At 39.9% G+C, this 16,374-nt stretch overlaps 3 protein-coding genes across 4 annotated transcripts; 1 reads left to right on the top strand and 2 right to left on the bottom strand.

The window, feature by feature from the left end:
• Positions 1-295: 295 nt before the first annotated feature.
• On the top strand, positions 296-1,333 carry LOC126758815 (glycine-rich selenoprotein-like). Its single transcript, XM_050473196.1, has 3 exons — positions 296-457; positions 515-599; positions 672-1,333. Exons 1-3 carry the CDS (start codon positions 439-441, stop codon positions 895-897), a joined length of 330 nt encoding a protein of 109 aa, XP_050329153.1. The 5' UTR covers positions 296-438; the 3' UTR covers positions 898-1,333.
• A 718-nt stretch (positions 1,334-2,051) lies between these two features.
• On the bottom strand, positions 2,052-8,961 carry LOC126758814 (alpha-(1,3)-fucosyltransferase C-like). 2 transcript variants are annotated; one of them, XM_050473194.1, is made up of 3 exons: positions 8,812-8,961; positions 5,482-6,333; positions 2,052-2,614 (listed from the first exon to the last, which is right to left on the bottom strand). In XM_050473194.1, the coding sequence occupies exons 2-3, from the start codon at positions 6,228-6,230 to the stop codon at positions 2,158-2,160; spliced, it is 1,206 nt and encodes a 401-aa protein (XP_050329151.1). In that variant the 5' UTR covers positions 6,231-6,333; positions 8,812-8,961; the 3' UTR covers positions 2,052-2,157. The 2 variants fall into 2 exon arrangements, with proteins under 2 accessions (XP_050329151.1, XP_050329152.1); XM_050473195.1 differs by lacking the exon at positions 8,812-8,961 and having other exon boundaries at positions 5,482-6,600.
• Positions 8,962-13,328: 4,367 nt separating this feature from the next.
• On the bottom strand, positions 13,329-15,920 carry LOC126758513 (regucalcin-like). The gene is made up of 5 exons (XM_050472800.1): positions 15,871-15,920; positions 15,653-15,806; positions 13,868-14,293; positions 13,651-13,801; positions 13,329-13,542 (listed from the first exon to the last, which is right to left on the bottom strand). Exons 2-5 carry the CDS (start codon positions 15,762-15,764, stop codon positions 13,350-13,352), a joined length of 882 nt encoding a protein of 293 aa, XP_050328757.1. The 5' UTR covers positions 15,765-15,806; positions 15,871-15,920; the 3' UTR covers positions 13,329-13,349.
• Positions 15,921-16,374: the final 454 nt, after the last annotated feature.

The following is a 16,374-nucleotide window of genomic DNA, read 5'->3' as shown; positions in this document are numbered from 1 at the left end:
TGTTATCAGCTGATATTGTTTTGATGTGCACAAAATAAAATAAAGTTAGCGCTGCCAGGTAGCATATTTTTATGATTTACGTTCTCTGGTTATAAGCTGTATTATTAATAAGAAAGCCAAAGATACGCTATAATACACAATAGATTTATATAGAAATTAACATACAACCAATCGAAAAGTATAAAGAATATTAAATTCATATAAATAATAATCCAAAATCAATATTTAAAAAACCAAGAGCGCCATCTTATTGTGAACTCTTCCAGAACTAAAACAGATAAAATACACGTCACTTTTTGTAAATATCACATTGTCGTCAAATTGTATTCTTGATTTTTCCAAAGTGCTAAATTTTTTGTTATTATTTATTTACTGAAATTATACAAAATTTATTGTTATAATTAGACAAACACTCAGCAATTGTGGCGCCATTGCAGAATGGTGTATATAGACCGAGGTAAATTGTTTAAGATATTCGTGTATAAAATATATTAAAAACTAATTAAAACAACAGATGGTCGTGTCTTGGAGCGGAGACCATGGAGTGTGGCGCGTGTGCTGGAGATTTGCACAAGCATTTGGTTTGTGACTGTCACATTGTAAGTAAATTCTTAGAACTCGCAATATGGTGTAATGCACTCATAGACCACATACACATGTTCACATTTCAGCTTTAGAACACTGATGGCTCCCTTCATGAATAATGACAATCCGCGCAGTAATACGCGACCGAGTAGATGGGGAACCGGTGGTGGTGGAGGTGGTCCAGGTGGAGGTGGCGGTGGTGGACGAGGCGGTGGTAATGGTGGCGGCTTCAATCAAGGCCTTCGTCCAAATCGTCGCATCGGACGTGTTGTTAATACATCAATGGATTGTAATATACCTGGTGGCGGATGAGCACGGTAACGTGTCCAAGCAATTTTTGACGTTGCATGAAGTTTTTCAGATGAAGAATTACTTTATGCACGCTTGGACACAACAGACTTAATCATCGCCCCAAAAGCACTGTTCAAACTACTCGAAACTTTTGACACCGCTGGCAGTGCGTTATACTTTGTCGTTCTTTTGGCATTTATTGCTTCTATGACGATCAACTTTGCAACCCTAAGTTGGGAGAAGTTGTTCTGAAAATTATAAGTCGACAAGGTGTAATTTTTGAGGCTTACTCTAATAGCTAAATATACATTTACATGTAAATATAACGAATATGCTTTAATACATAGTCAAGATCAGTGCAATAGCCATGTTTTCGAATACATACTTATGTTACTAAAGATAATTTTTGTGAATATAGAAAATTTGTTCCGTCTCTATGGAATTTATCAACAGTAAAGAGTTTAAAGTTCTTTTTGTATCAAACGTTTGGAAGGTACTCATACTGTTGCATAATTACAACAGCTTTTGAAATTGTTTTGAATGTGAAGTATACGAACTTTAGAATTTCTTCGACAGACTAGAGTTATTGGCATGATAGAAAGACTAAATCGTGAAAAAAGAAGAACACCATCAAACCACCCGTGGCTACCGAAACTCCAAAAAGTTGAAAGCTTAGTGTGGATACAAACATACCGTGCAATTCAAGGCTTTTGCGTAAGAAAGGGATAAGTGATTACAGTTAGGCAAGATTTCTGCTTAGAATTGTAAATTCAGCTTTAAGAAACATCAACAGAAATCTCTGGTGTCTGTTGGGTAATTAACCGGTGATTTAACCGATGACTGCCTTGCAGGAAAAGCGCCTTATCACAAATCAATAAAACGGATGAGAAATTCAACTCTATTTTCGGGATTCAAAGCAGTGGTATCGCTTAGCTGGCAACTATGTTGAATAAAAACCGTTCCTACGACAGTCGGGCCCACATACGCGCAACGGACTTGATCTTTTATCCGGCCAATGACCGCCAACTCCGCAGCATTCCACAAAGTTATTGGCATGATTCAATTTTAATCGATTCATGGTTATTAGATGAATATTTGCTGTCGGTTCGACAACAATACAAAGATTCTAAATTAAGATTTTATCAAAAAAATAGTCCCAAACTTAAAGTTGGCACTTTTATTTCTGCGCATGCGCCTGCATGTTTACTTTTCCATTTATAAAAAATTCTTAATTAAATACATACATAAATTACAAACAATAAATAATCGACATATTTCAACTTAAAAATCTATCCGAGCCTTTTTCGTGCATACTTTATCGTTCCAAAATGCATTTATATCTTCATAGACTTGAGTACGTCTAACGGTGGGTTTTGAGTGAATACGCTCACATAACTCGCAATATGGTAGCATTTGGAGGCCGCCATCATTAGCCTCGACCCTGTAATAGCGACGCCACCAAAAGTACTTGGCATACTCGTAGGGATGCTCACTCAAGTAGTTGAGGTATGCAGCCAGTGATGAGGCGTTTTTGAAGTCCTGCGCATCAATGTATGAGTGCGGTGGCGCGAAACGCGTATAATTTGCACCTCCGTAGACCACGGGCACAATGTGTCGCTGCAGCGCGTTAAAAAACTTTTCCGTTACATAATCCTTGCAAAGCGAATTCTCAAAACTCAAATAGAATTTATAATCTTTGTCGAGCAACTCATGGCAACTGCTGTTGAAGCGTTCGCATCTGTAAGAGGAGAAAAAAGTGGAATTATTTTAACAAACAAAAAATATAATATTTTTAAATAAATTTTTGTTGAAACATAGTTTGAGTCATAAGACCGAACTTGTAACACCGAGTAGGAAACGTCGAAGAAAAGTCTGACCTGATTCCCCAATCGATGACGATGGCGCAGACGTTCCATTGCCCGACCATGAAGAAATTGGAATACCAATTACCCATCTGCAGAACCACACAGAGGCGGGAGCCGATGGATTGCTGGTCGGCGAAGAACGGATAAGAAGCATGCATCAGCTTCTTTGCAAAATATGTTCGAACAAAAGCATGCCCAACGATTGGAATTTAAGTGTGCTCTGTCCAATCCACAAAAAGGGAGACCCCACAATCTGTACCAAAAGGCCTTTTCAAAATCGCATACAAGTTTCTATTGAGAGTACTGTGCGAAAGATTAAAGTCCACCGCCAACAAACTGTTTGGATTTTATCAGTGTGGCTTTAGACCTGGAAAATCTACAACCGACCAGATATTCACCATGCGCCAAATCTTGGAAAAGACCCGTGAAAAGAGAATCGACACACACCAACTCTTCGTCGATTTCAAAGTTAGTTCTGGAAGAAGCGAAGCAAATGGGTCTGGTAGTGAACGTCGTACTCGCGACTAGGCTCCCACGTCACTGTTGACAATCATAACTTCGTCGTAGATAATTTCGTCTATCTTGGAACCAGCATTGACCTCAACAACAACGTCAGCCACGAAATCCAACGCAGAATAATTCTTGCCCACAGATGCTACTTTTGACTGAGTAGGCAATTGAGAAGTAAAGTCCTCTCTCGACAAACAAAGATCAAATTCATTATTCTCGTCCTGCTATATAGTACAGAGGCATGGACGATGACAACATCTTATGAGCCGGCGTTATAAGTTTTCGGCAGAAATGTTCTGAGGAAGATTTATGATCCTTTGCATGTTGGCAACGGCGAATACCGCAGTCGATGGAACAATGAGCTGTACGAGACATACGACGACATTGACATAGTTCAGCGAATTAAGAGACAGCGGCTACACTGGCTGAGCCATGTCGTCCGAATGGATGTAAGCACTCCATCTCAGAGAGTATTCGACGCAGTACGCGTCGGGTGGAGCAGAGGAAGAGGAAGACCTCTACTGGCTAAACTTGGAATCTCCAATTGACGCCAAACAATGATAAGAACGACTGCCGCGCTGTTGTAAACTCGGTTAAAACCGCATAATGGGTGTCTACGCAAATAAAGAAAAATAAGAATAATTGACATTTCATATAAGATCCCTGATCTGTGGAAGTTCGTATTACCATTGGTCGTTACATGGACGTGATCCATTCCGAGTGATATAACTTCTTAACCAACTCACCTACAAAAGTCAAATTAGCCACAAAGTATCACACACCTTCTAGATAACGCCATTTTGAATTTAATCATCATATTTCCGATATATGGTTCCTCTTTACTAAAAATAGAAAAACTCCGAGGGTTACATGGGTGTCGCGGAGTCTCTGAAGAAGAGGTGCAGTGAACTTTTTCACGGATGGATCGAAGCTCAAGGGTAAGACTGATGGAGGAGTCTTCTGTCGGTAGCTCTCAATCAACTCATGCTTCAGACCGCCAGTCCGCTGTAGTGCTTTTCAAACAGAAATGGGCGACATCAAGGTAGTATCAAATGTACTTCTTCGAAGTGCGGCTTCTTTTAGTGAGGTATGCATGCATTCACTCTGATAGTAGCGCTGCTATACAACCCTTGAAGTCGCTGATAGTGAACTCAAAGCTAGTCAAGGGGTGCATGACCTCACTGGCAGTAACATCAAGTTAGTTCCATATTAGACTTGTCTGGGTGCCTGACCACAGCGGAATTATCGGAAATTAAAAAGGCAACAAGCTTGCAAGGAAACGCACCCTTACCTTGATTCCAAAAGGATGGAAATAAATAAGGCTCTGTCTTCGTGCATTCGAGTGCTGGATCTGTGGGCCTGGCGAGAGATGGGCAAGCGTTGGTCAGCAAGCAGACCTTGTGGGGTTACTGGGCAAGAGTTGGTCAGCAAGCAGCACTTGTGGGGTTGCGACCGCTTTCTGGCACAGAGTGGAACGTAAAAGTTCCATTGAACTGCCTGCTCTTAGCAAGACTCACATCGCCGCAATGATAGGTGCTTTAACTGGACACTATCCCATTGGCACTCACGCGGCGATCAAGCAGGCCTCCCCAGATGTTGCTTTAGCAAGAAGTGGTGTGTTTCGGTGGCACCAGGCCTTTTTGGAGGGTCGAGAAGAGGTCGGTGATGAAGACCGGAGGAATGGGCAAGTCCAAAGAGAAAACGATGCTCATTGTCTTTTTTGACATCAAAGGCGTCGTCCACCATGAATTTGTTTCTCCTGGACAAACCGTGAACGCCAAGTTTTATGTGGAAGTCCTCAAGAGACTCAAACGAAGAGTCAATCGGATACGACAAAACATCGCAACCGATTGGAAGTTGCACCACGGCAACGCTCCGGCTCATACCGACTTTCTTGTGAACAGCTACCTAACCAAGGACGGCATCCCAACGCTTCCGCAGCCGGCCTACAGCCCAGATGTGGCGCCCGGACTTTTTTGTTTCCTTGCCTGAAAAGGCCGATGAAAGGCAAACATTTTGAGATAACAGAGGGGATCCAAGCAGCATGCACCTCGGCTTCGCAAACTAACCGTACTATAAATAATTGAAGTTCATTAAAACTTCGCTGTTATCTTGTTGTAAACACAGTATTTCACCTCCTCTACAATTGTTTCTATTATCTTTGAGTACCTATGGGTGTACGAACACACTGACACTATTTGACACATTGCAAACACAACAAACAATTTACCTCAAGGTCCCACATTTGCCATACACATCCACTTGCACGTGCGCCTGCAGCGCCTTCACCAAGCGCTCCCGCCTCGAGGCCACCTTACAGTTGGACACAAACCAAGCGGCCATTTTACGCTTTCCTTCAATTAACAATAACAAATCCGCATCGTTTTGGGTCCACGCCACCTCCACCGCTGGCCATATTGGATCTAGCGCGGGCGCAATAATTTGTCGCGTTTCAATCGTTCTTACCACATTATAACTCCACACCACGTCGGAGTCGAGGCGATAACTCAACGTGAGATTATAGAAATTCCTCTCGGCCTGGAAATTGTGCCAGGTGTGCTCAGGCGATTCCAGTTGTGCGAACACATACGATTGATTGGGCGCACGTTGTGTTGGTGTGCCGTTGAAAAGCGGAAATTTACGTGCCGTATGAAAGACGATCGCTGCATAATCGACAATGGCGGGCAAAAAGTCATGTTGATTGGTGAAAATGCAATTGACTTGTGGACACTGCGCATGCAGCGTGTCCGCCGGTAAGGTCCAGCGCTTGTCATCGAAGAAGCCATTCCAGAAGAGTACAACACTGCCTTGCGGCGCCGGCAACTTCGACATGCGCAGGGCTGTATTTCGTGCATTGTTGCGCGTGAAGATCACCAAAATGATGAGCGTTAGTAAAAATATGATGCAGATGATGGTGCGCAAAGCCAACTTCAGGCAGCGCGTATTACTGTACATTTGCTTGGATGTGTTGAAGGACATCACGCCCACTTTGTAGATATATATACGTAGCACATATGTAACTGTAGGATTTTTGTTTTTTGAATTCTCTAATTGACCGGTTTTGCACTGTGTAACACGATTGCTATTTTTTGGTGGGTTGTAAATTGTTAAAAATTATGTTGTGATGAGAAAAATTCTTGGAATAAACTTCTGTTAAAAAACTGTTTTTTTATATTTTTTTATTACGTAAACTATTTAAAAAGCAATTTAAATTGTTTCGTGCACTAATTTCAACGTGCTTAAGTATTTTTCTCGAACACGAACTTAAGGTTTAGCTCACTGCTTGCTTTAGACCGACTCGTCGTGGTTTAAGCTTCTGTTAGAATTCACCCACTACAATTAGACTTTGTATGCGCTCACGGTTTTCAATTTGAAAAAAAAAAAAAATAGAATATAGAAAATATACCATATATACATATAGTATATATATAAGTATACTACTATGAGCAAAAAATAGTAAGACTTGTTTATAATTTTAAAATTCTTAACTTATTCTTCAAAATCTATGTCATCCCCTCAAAGTAATATCCCTTGGTCAAAAATCACTAGCGCCAACGTTTTTTCCAATCCTCCGAACAGTTGTTAAAAGTCAATTTCCGGAATAGGCTTCAATGCACGTAACGATTCACCATTAATGTCTTCATAACGGCTTCCCAGGAGCGGCCTTTTCAATAGCCAGAAGTCACGCGGAGCTAAATCAGACGAATACGATGGTTGCGGCACAATATTTGTTGAAAATTTGTTGAAAAAACTCATGAAGAATCAATGCAGTATACGACGGTGCATTATCGTGGTGCAAGAACTAAGAGTTGTCGGTACGCATCGGGTTTTTCAATAAGAAGAAAAGTAGACCGATAGGAACAGCAAACGACGCCATATTTTTCCCGCTCTTTCGACATTTCTCTTCAGTAAGCTTTGCCATTTCAACATGGAAAGATATACGATTCAACAACGAGTCGAAATTATTAAAATTTACTAACGAAATTCGGTGATCATAATCGTCCTTTCAGATCAACAATTGAGCGTCTACTGGAAAAATTTGAACCCATCGGCACAATGTACAAAATGTTCCCGTGTCAGTGAGACAAAGAAGTGCCCGCAGTGTCGAGAGTATTGCTGCCGCTAGCGCATAAATTAAGGACCCAAATCAGTCTCTTACACGTCGTTCTCAAGCGTTGGGCATCGCTGTGACATCGTAGTGGCGAATTTTGCGAAAAGATCTTGGCCTACAATCTTACAAGATCAAATTCACACAAGAACTGAAACCGCTTGTACACCAGAATCAACAACTTGAAAATGATCCGGATTTTCATCGAAAAATCATCCTCAGCGATGAGGCTCATTTCTAACTGAATGGCTTCATCAATAAGTGAAATATGTGTTATTGGTCAGGCAGTAATCCACACGTATTCTATGAGTCACATTGGATCCCGAAAAAATCATGGTATGATGCGGTTTATGGGCTGGCGGCGTCATTGTGCTGTACTTCGTCCGTGATGGTCAAGATCGGCACGTTACTGTGAATGGGAATCGCTATCGCTCAATGATAACTGAATATTTTTGGTTCGAATTGAACGATATGGACTTGGACAATATGTGGTTCCGACAGCGCCAGGAACCACATAGCGAAAAAAGCGCTTCCGGCCTCATCTTACGAATAGCTTCGCGCAAACGAAGCATAAGACTCAAATAATATTCCTTGTTGACAGTTTGGCCGGTATGAAGAAATTCGAACAAAACTTTCCACATACCCTTGATTTTTGACTTGTTTCGAGGTCTTTTTTTCGGCTTAGGCTCATTTTTGCCACGATATTCGGCCGATTGATCGTCTAATTCCGGGTCGTAAGCATAGATCCAATACTCATCGCCAGTAATAATACGTTTCATGACTTCCTGGTGGTCTGCGGGCATTGTTTCACAGACGTTAACATGACTATATTTTTCGAAAAAATTTAGTGATTTTGGTGCTTTCACTCTTCTGAAACCCAAATGATCGTTCAAAATGGTTTTCACTGATCCTTCCGCTATCCCAACGATGCCAATTCCTTTGTTTCATTGAAGTGTTGATAGTCAGTTAAGTTGATAGCGGTCCTGGACGTGGTTTGTCGTCAACGCGTTCTCGACCTTCTTTGAATAATTTGTATCAATCAAAAACTCTTGTTCGCAACAAAAAATTATCACCGAAGGCCTTTTCCAACATTCTGAACGTTTCGACAACAAAAATTTGATTCCTCGCACAAAATTTAATGAAACTGCTTTGTTGAATAATTTCACTCAGATGTCACTAAGAGTCATACGAATCTAGAAAACGTCGAATGGATTTTCGCGCGAAATTTAAAATAAAAAGTCTTACTGTTTCTTGCCCACAGTTGTTTACACATATGGTATATACTGTAGCGCTTTTGGTAATTTGTAATACAATGCTTTGAAATATATATTGTATATATATATTTCCTATTTATATTTACTTTTAATAACATATCTAGATTTTTAATACTCCAACATTAATCTTTTAAATAAAAACTGATGACTTTTTTAAATATTTTTATTTCAAACTCACGTATGTCTAAACCCAATTTCTGTGCGCGACAATGAGAACTAAAGACCACCGATAGAAACGCTTATCACAGATTCCAATATTGGTAAAGTTATCAGGTAGTAACCCCTTATTGGTTATTGGCACGCCTGTATGAGACTACATATGTATGTATGTATGTATGTATATATTTATAAATATGGATGTGTTATATTTTCGAGTGCGTGTCCACATGTTGTTAGAAACACGCTGCACTGATCGACAATTCTCACTTTTTGTCGTTTGAATGTTAGTAGTTTTATCAACCCTGACGGTACAGATAAGAACTACTCATAACTCTAAGGCCCGAACGAATTTATTTGATTTAATGTTGTTGATAAATTAAGCACACCACAGTTGCGCAGAAAGTTGGTGCGTAAACAGTAAAATACTGTTATCTACCCCGCCGAAAAATATTTGAGAACGCCTAGTTTGATATATAGGGTGCTTATTTAGCGGCAAGAATGAAACTAATTGCAAAGCTTGCATAGCAGTTGTAAAGAAAGCCTTCAAGCGCTTTTATTCAGGATGTCGGAAGCCAACGTATTTTGCTATCAAAAGCACTTCAATAAAGGTGACGGAACAAAGTTGTTGTAAACTCTATCGCTACCGCTCTTTGCGCTATGAAATTCTATAGAGGTTTAACAGTTATGTCAACTGTCAAATAATCTTGTTTTCTGACATTTCTGTTGGGAACATTTTGGCAAATTATTTCTTGGAATAAGTAAGAATTCTTGAAATTTATTTCTACAACTCTATTGAATCCTTAGAAAGAGTTTTTGCAGTCAAGTCATACAAATATTTCTCTTAATAAGGACTAACTTCTAGTGACTGGAACAAATTAAGAAATATTTCATCTAGATAACATGATTTTACACAAGTTCTCGGTGTAGATCCATAGAAGTCCGGCTATGCTGGGAACTATTTTTAACCATAAACCGAAATTACCGAAAGGATGGTCTTCAGGCAGACTCAGTGAACATTCAAGTCCGATGTGATGCTCAGAAATTACATGCCCAGAAAAATCAGTGTCCCAATAATGTAATCATCCCCAAACCTATACGTCTGTGTAAACTGACTTTGAGCAATACCAAAAGCTCAGTGGGGATCGGGAAGAAATCTCCGAGATCTTCGATACCAAACGAGGTTTCAGACAAGGCAAATACCTATCGTGCGACTTCTTCAATCTACTCCTGAAGAAAATAATTCGAGCGTCAGAACTAAATAGAGAAGGTAATATAATAATATTAATCAATAATATTGATGTCATGGGCCTCAACAATCGCGCCGTTAGTTCTACTTTCTTCAGACTGGATAAGGAAGCGAAGCAAATGGGTCTGGTGGTGAAAGAGAGCAACACGAAATATCACCTGTCATCAAACAAACAGTCGTCGCATTCGCGACTTGGCTGCCACGTCACTGTTGACAGTCATAACTTCGAAGTCGTAGATAACTTCGTCTATCTTGGAACCAGCATTAACACCAACAACACCGCCAGGCTCGAAATCGAACGCAGAATAACTTTTTCCAACAGGTGCTACTTCGGACTGAGTGGGCAGTTGAGAAGTAAAGTTCTCTGTCGACGAACAAAGACCAAATTCTACAAGTCACTCACCATCCTCGTCCTGCTACATATGTGGTGCAGAGGTATGGACGATGACAACATCTGAGATGTCGGTATTACATGTTTTCGAGAGAAAGATTTTACGGAAGATTTATGGTCCTTAATACCGCCGAATTCCACAGTCGATGGAACGACGAGCTTTCGAGATATACGACGAATTTGACATAAGCTGAAGGCCATCCCAGCCGCGGCTTATAACTGCTGTATGGAAAATTAGATTGCGCGTAAGCATGCTTGTATTAGCTCAGAAATTCATTTTATAGACGATAAGAATTATTTGACATAAAAATTCTAAACTCTAAAAAAGTACCCTTTATACGAATTCGATCAGAATGACGAATTGGTTTACTGAATCAGATTTTCGTTCGTGCAAGCGATTACGCATAAAAAAAGGTACAAAAATGTTTTTTAGATAAGAATTTTGGTACGCAATAAATAGAAGGCAAGGCACAAAGAACAGTACTAACAAAGAATTGGGTGGAGTGAATGACAGATTGTATGGAGCAGTGCAAAGTTTCCAAAGCAATTTTGTTTTTTAAAACATAACCAATAAGTTGTGGTGCAAAACATGATATAACCGAATCTTAGTTCAGCCAAAAAATGGACGTAATCGAACCATTCTTCTTCTTCTTAATTGGCGTAGAAACCGCTTAAGCGATTATAGCCGAGTTAACAACAGCGCGCCAATCGTTTCTTCTTTTCGCTACGTGGCGCCAATTGATATTCCAAGCGAAGCCAGGTCCTTCTCCACTTGGTCCTTCCAACGGAGGCAGGTCTTCCTCTTCCTCTGAATTCGGCGGGAGCAGTTTTTCAAAGCTGGAGTGTTTTTTGTCCATCCGGACAACATGATATAACCAGCGTAGCCAAAAAATGTCTTATCGAACCATTACTATGCTTATTTATCTTCGAACCCATTTTGAATTCCAAAAGATATAAGTAACGGGTTTTTCAATAAGGACGCTACAAAAGTAGACCGATAGGGACAGCAAACGACGCCATATTTTTTCCCGCTCTTTTGACATTTCTCTTCACTAAGCTTTACCATGGCTTTACCAAAGCCAAACTCTATAAGTAGCTCATAATTCCCGTCCTGCTATATGGTCCAGAGGCTTGGACGATGTCAACAACTGATGAGTCGACGTTACGAGTTTTCGAGAGAAAGGTTCTGCGAAAGATTTATGGTCCTTTGCACGTTGGCCACGGCGAATATCGCAATCGATGGAACGATGAGCTGTACGAGATATATGACGACATTGACATAGTTCAGCGAATGAAAAGACAGCGGCTACGCTGGCTAGGTCATGTTGTCCGGATGGACGAAAACACTCCAGCTCTGAAAGTATTCGACGCAGTACCCGCCGGGGGAGGCAGAGGAAGAGGAAGACCTCACCTCCGTTGGAAGTACCAAGTGGAGAAGGACCTGGCTTCGCTTGGAATTTTCAATTGGCGCCACGTAGCGAAAAGAAGAAACGACTGGCCAGCTGTTGTTAACTCGGCTATAATCGCGTAAGCGGTGTCTACGCCAATTAAGAAGAAAAGGAAGCTTTACCATTTCATCATGGAAAAGTATACGATCCAGCAACGAGTCAAAAATATTAAAATTTACTACTAAAATTTGGAGTTAGTGGCCTCAACTTTAAAAGCGCTACGTAGAATTTATGGTCATCATAATGGTCCTGTCAGATCAACAATTGAGCGTCTAGTGGAAAAATTTTAATCCACAGGCACAGTATAAAATGTGCCAGTGAGACAAAGAAGTGGCCGTAGTGTTGAGAATATTAATTCAGTCTCTAACACGTCGTTCTCAAGCGTTGATCATCTCTGTGGCGTCGGTTTACATCCTCACAACCTCAAATCAACGTAAGAACAGAAGCCGCTTGACCACCAGAATCGTCGTACGCAAGATTTCCAATAGATCTTGTCAAGAAAATACTGGACATTCTGTCATTTGGTACTAAATATGTATATATGAGGTTTAAACCTTTCACTGGCCTCTAAATACATAATACTTGTGGCGATTTTTTGGCTCCTGAAGAATTACAAGATATCCCAAAAATTAGTTTGGAATATCTAACATTAGTTTTTATCAAAAAATTATATGTCCACATTGATCTTTTTTCGAAAAACAATAACCATCTGTTAATTTGACTCTGAGGGCACAATAGACCCTAGGTTGCGGTGCAATCTTCATTTACTTATCTAATGTGACTCTTTGTGATCCTCTGAGCAATTTAATAACGAAAAAAATATATTAAGTTCAATTGCACCGAAAATAGAATACCCTTTACAGCTACATTTTTTATAGCAAAAAAGTGTATAAGAACTTTAACTTGATGTTGCTCGATTTTGAATGGCGGTTAAATGCTACTTTGGTCCGATCTTAACAATCAATCTGTTCTGTTGATATTTTGTCAAATAAAAAAGTTTTCCTACACAAGAACTTGAGTTTGATTGTTCAGATTGTATGGCTGCTGGATCTTATAATGGCTCGATATCCGGTTCCGACAAAGAAGCAGCTTCTTGGGGAAAAAATTACGTGTGCAAAATTTCAGATCGATTCTCAAAAACTTCGGAACAAATTTGTGTATATAAAAAACGGACAGACGTACATAGCTAAATCGAGTCAGTTCATCATACTCATCATTTATATGTATATGTATGTACATCATAGGGTCACCGACGTTTCCTTCTGGGACAAACTTAAATGAACCAGTTCAAGGTAAAAAACCTCTAATTGCTCTTCTGCTGTTTCGTCAATACGAGAGTACGTTAAAGCTGTGATGAGCATGAACTCTGCAGCAGTGAAAGAACCTTCCCTATATCTAGAACATAACGTAAACATTCATCCATACTTTCTTATTGCTTTATTAATCTCGTAATCAGTTACATTTTTTGTGCATTAAAAATTTATCGGTTGATTGAGCTCTCCGCGAGCGTTGAGACCCTTAATTCGAAAGATCTTGCCACAAGTTGTTGTTGCATTTTCCGCATCTACAGATGTTACATAAAGTTCATTGTACTTGGCGCCGCCAAAGGTCGCAGACGATATTGAACTGCAAGGTATTTCAATACGTTCGACTATTCTCCATTTCCTGAGGTGATATGTATGGAGAGATAAGTTGAAGGGAGTGTGTGAATACAAGTGCAAATTCAGGTGCAAATAAATGTGTAAATATTTATTGAACAGCGAGAATTATTACCTGGTGCAAATTTTTAATATTTTGGTGCTGCCGTGTACAACAACATAGAGATAACCGGACGTGTCTATGGTCATGCCGTCCATGATTATCCAACCGCTGTTATTGGGTGTGAACTCACTTACATCCAGGTGAAAAACGACTTTTGGATTTACTGCAAGAAAAGAGATACATACATATATGTACATAGACTACAATTGAGATTATGATCGTGACCTACCTGTACGCCCAGTTTTCAAATCGTAATCGAAGCGTATGATATTATTTCTGCCACTATCCACGTAATAGTACTCTCTGCGTTTATAATTCCAAGCCATGCCATTCGAGAGATTTACATTGGCTAAAATCCGTTCTAGTTTACCGTTAGCGAATTTATACAAACTTCGATCACTAACGCCCGTAGTGCCGAAATCACAATCAACTGTGCCGGTAAAGAGGCGTCCTTTGGCATCACATTTCGCATCGTTTAGACATTTGCTGTTGCCACGTGGATTCTCTGTCTCAACTTCAAACAACTTCTTAACGACCTGACACTTCGTGGCGTAGCCATCCCAGTAAATTTGTGCGGCAAGCCGATTGAGACCAACAGCAAATAGTTTGTCGGAGTTTTTATATGGTATAATAAAGGAAACTTTTCGGTGATTTGCTGTGGATTGGATAATTCAATAATGGGAAATAAAGTATTGGAAGTAATCATATGTGGTGGGGTGGTATTTTCTTACTTTCCGTTGACATTTTCATTTGGACTTTTTTTATGAGGGACTTTACAAAAAATATCAGTACCTAAAGACTCAAGACACCCTAAAAACTTGTTACCACAGTATACATACCGGATTTTGCGGGAAACTGTAAGGCTGATGTGCTTTCTATGACATTTACTTCAGCCTCAATAACTTCGGATTTGGGTAGGAGCTACCGTTCACTGCTGGAGTGTTGGGCTTCAGACCAAGCAAACGTTAGTCACCTGTGCAGTCGCAATATCCTTCTGGCCTAGGGTAAGTTGCAAGAGGTCTAGGGAACTCTTCGCTCTCAGCAAGGGTCACCTTTCAATGGTTATAGGAGTCCTAACTAGACACCATCACCAAACACCAGGTGAAATGGCCAAAATAGAAATAAAACACCTAAGCAGATTTTTGATACGTCCAGGATACATTGTCGTTAGCTAATATCTAACCACATGAGTTTTTTTGTCTGGTTTCACAAAGGTCTGAACATAACAGTCTAGGTCTAGGATCCCTACGCCATGCTGAAGGATCACCCATCTATCCTAACCTAGTGTAGATATTTTAACAGGCGAAGAACATTGTGATTATTCTACTTCAAAGTTTTTTATATCTTACTTTTCTCCTGGGAGTGGCCAGAAATTCTTTTAGATATGGGTCAAGAATCTGACCACTTCCGATGTTAGACCAAGTATCACCTGGGTAGCCTACAAACATCCGTTTGAAGATGTGCTAAAATTAGAAGGCCACCTTATGATAAAGACCTCTCTCAACGAACCAAAACCAAACTATATAAATCGCTCATTATTCCCGCCCTGCTATGTGGGGCAAAAACGTGAACGATGTCGACATCCGATGAGACGCGACTAGGAATTTTCGAGAAAAAAGACTTTTCGGCAGATTTATGGTCCTTTGAACATAGCAGATCGCGTATACCTCAGACGATGGAATGATAAGATGCACGAGTTATACAACGATATTGATATAATTCGGCGAATAAAAAGATAGCGGCTACGGGGACTAGACCAAATCGTCCAAATGGATGAAATCACTCCAGCTTTGAAAATGTTCGATGCGATACACGCTGGTGGAAGGAGAACACCGCCACTCTGTAGGAAAGAGATCTTCTTGCCTAGCGATGTGTTTTACTGGGCATTTCAACTGCCGCCAAACTGAGAGAAGAGCAACGAGTGAACGCTATTGGTGGTGATTAATCGACTATAATCGCGAATTACTTTAAGTTTACTTAGGTTAGGTTAGTTTTGTTATTGTACAATACCTACTTATTTGACATTTGTGGGTCCTCCCGGTTATGGAATCATATCGCGCCACTTCACCAGTACCCATATCGACATAGTATAAGTTCGGGTACTTCCAATGTGGTCCTTCTCCCATACTCACTCGTGTGCCTTTCAATGCTTCGATCTCGTAGTTAGCCTTTTGTTCGGTAAAGAAACTTGTAAAGGTCTTGTTTTCTTTATTATGTTCATTGAAAACTTACCGCATCGCTACAGACATATGGACGTAATGTCAGTATCACTAAAAATAGATTGAATTGGTATGTTAATTCATTTTTAGGAATTATTTAAAGATTACCCATAAAAATAAAAATAAAGCCGCAGTTCACTATTTGAGGCATTTCTCAAAAATAAGAGACTAATTCATCAGCATGTTTTAATAGTTCCACACTTTTTAAGCAGTTACATACTAACTTTTGAATCCCCCTCAGATGTCTATTTATACTTTTCCGAAATATGAAAACTGAAAATGACACTGTAACAGATCTTTTTTTAATTTTACACTTGACCTGCCTGTTTTGAACGATTTCAAAACATATGTGTTCTTTTTTTAATTTCTCAAGCTCGTACAATAGTTGCTTATTCATATTCAGTTTGTTAAAAACGGCTCAGGACTTCGCTCAATTTATAATTTCAAAGTCAACATTTTCGAGCAGAACTGAAATTTGTCTGTCTCATCTTTTTTAAACACAGATATCTCAAGATCC

This window comes from Bactrocera neohumeralis, chromosome 5 (genome assembly GCF_024586455.1).
Source record: "Bactrocera neohumeralis isolate Rockhampton chromosome 5, APGP_CSIRO_Bneo_wtdbg2-racon-allhic-juicebox.fasta_v2, whole genome shotgun sequence".
Taxonomy (NCBI): Eukaryota; Metazoa; Arthropoda; class Insecta; order Diptera; family Tephritidae; genus Bactrocera; species Bactrocera neohumeralis.
The sequence above is the reverse complement of the archived record's forward strand: the minus strand, read 5'-3'. Positions and strand labels throughout refer to the sequence as shown.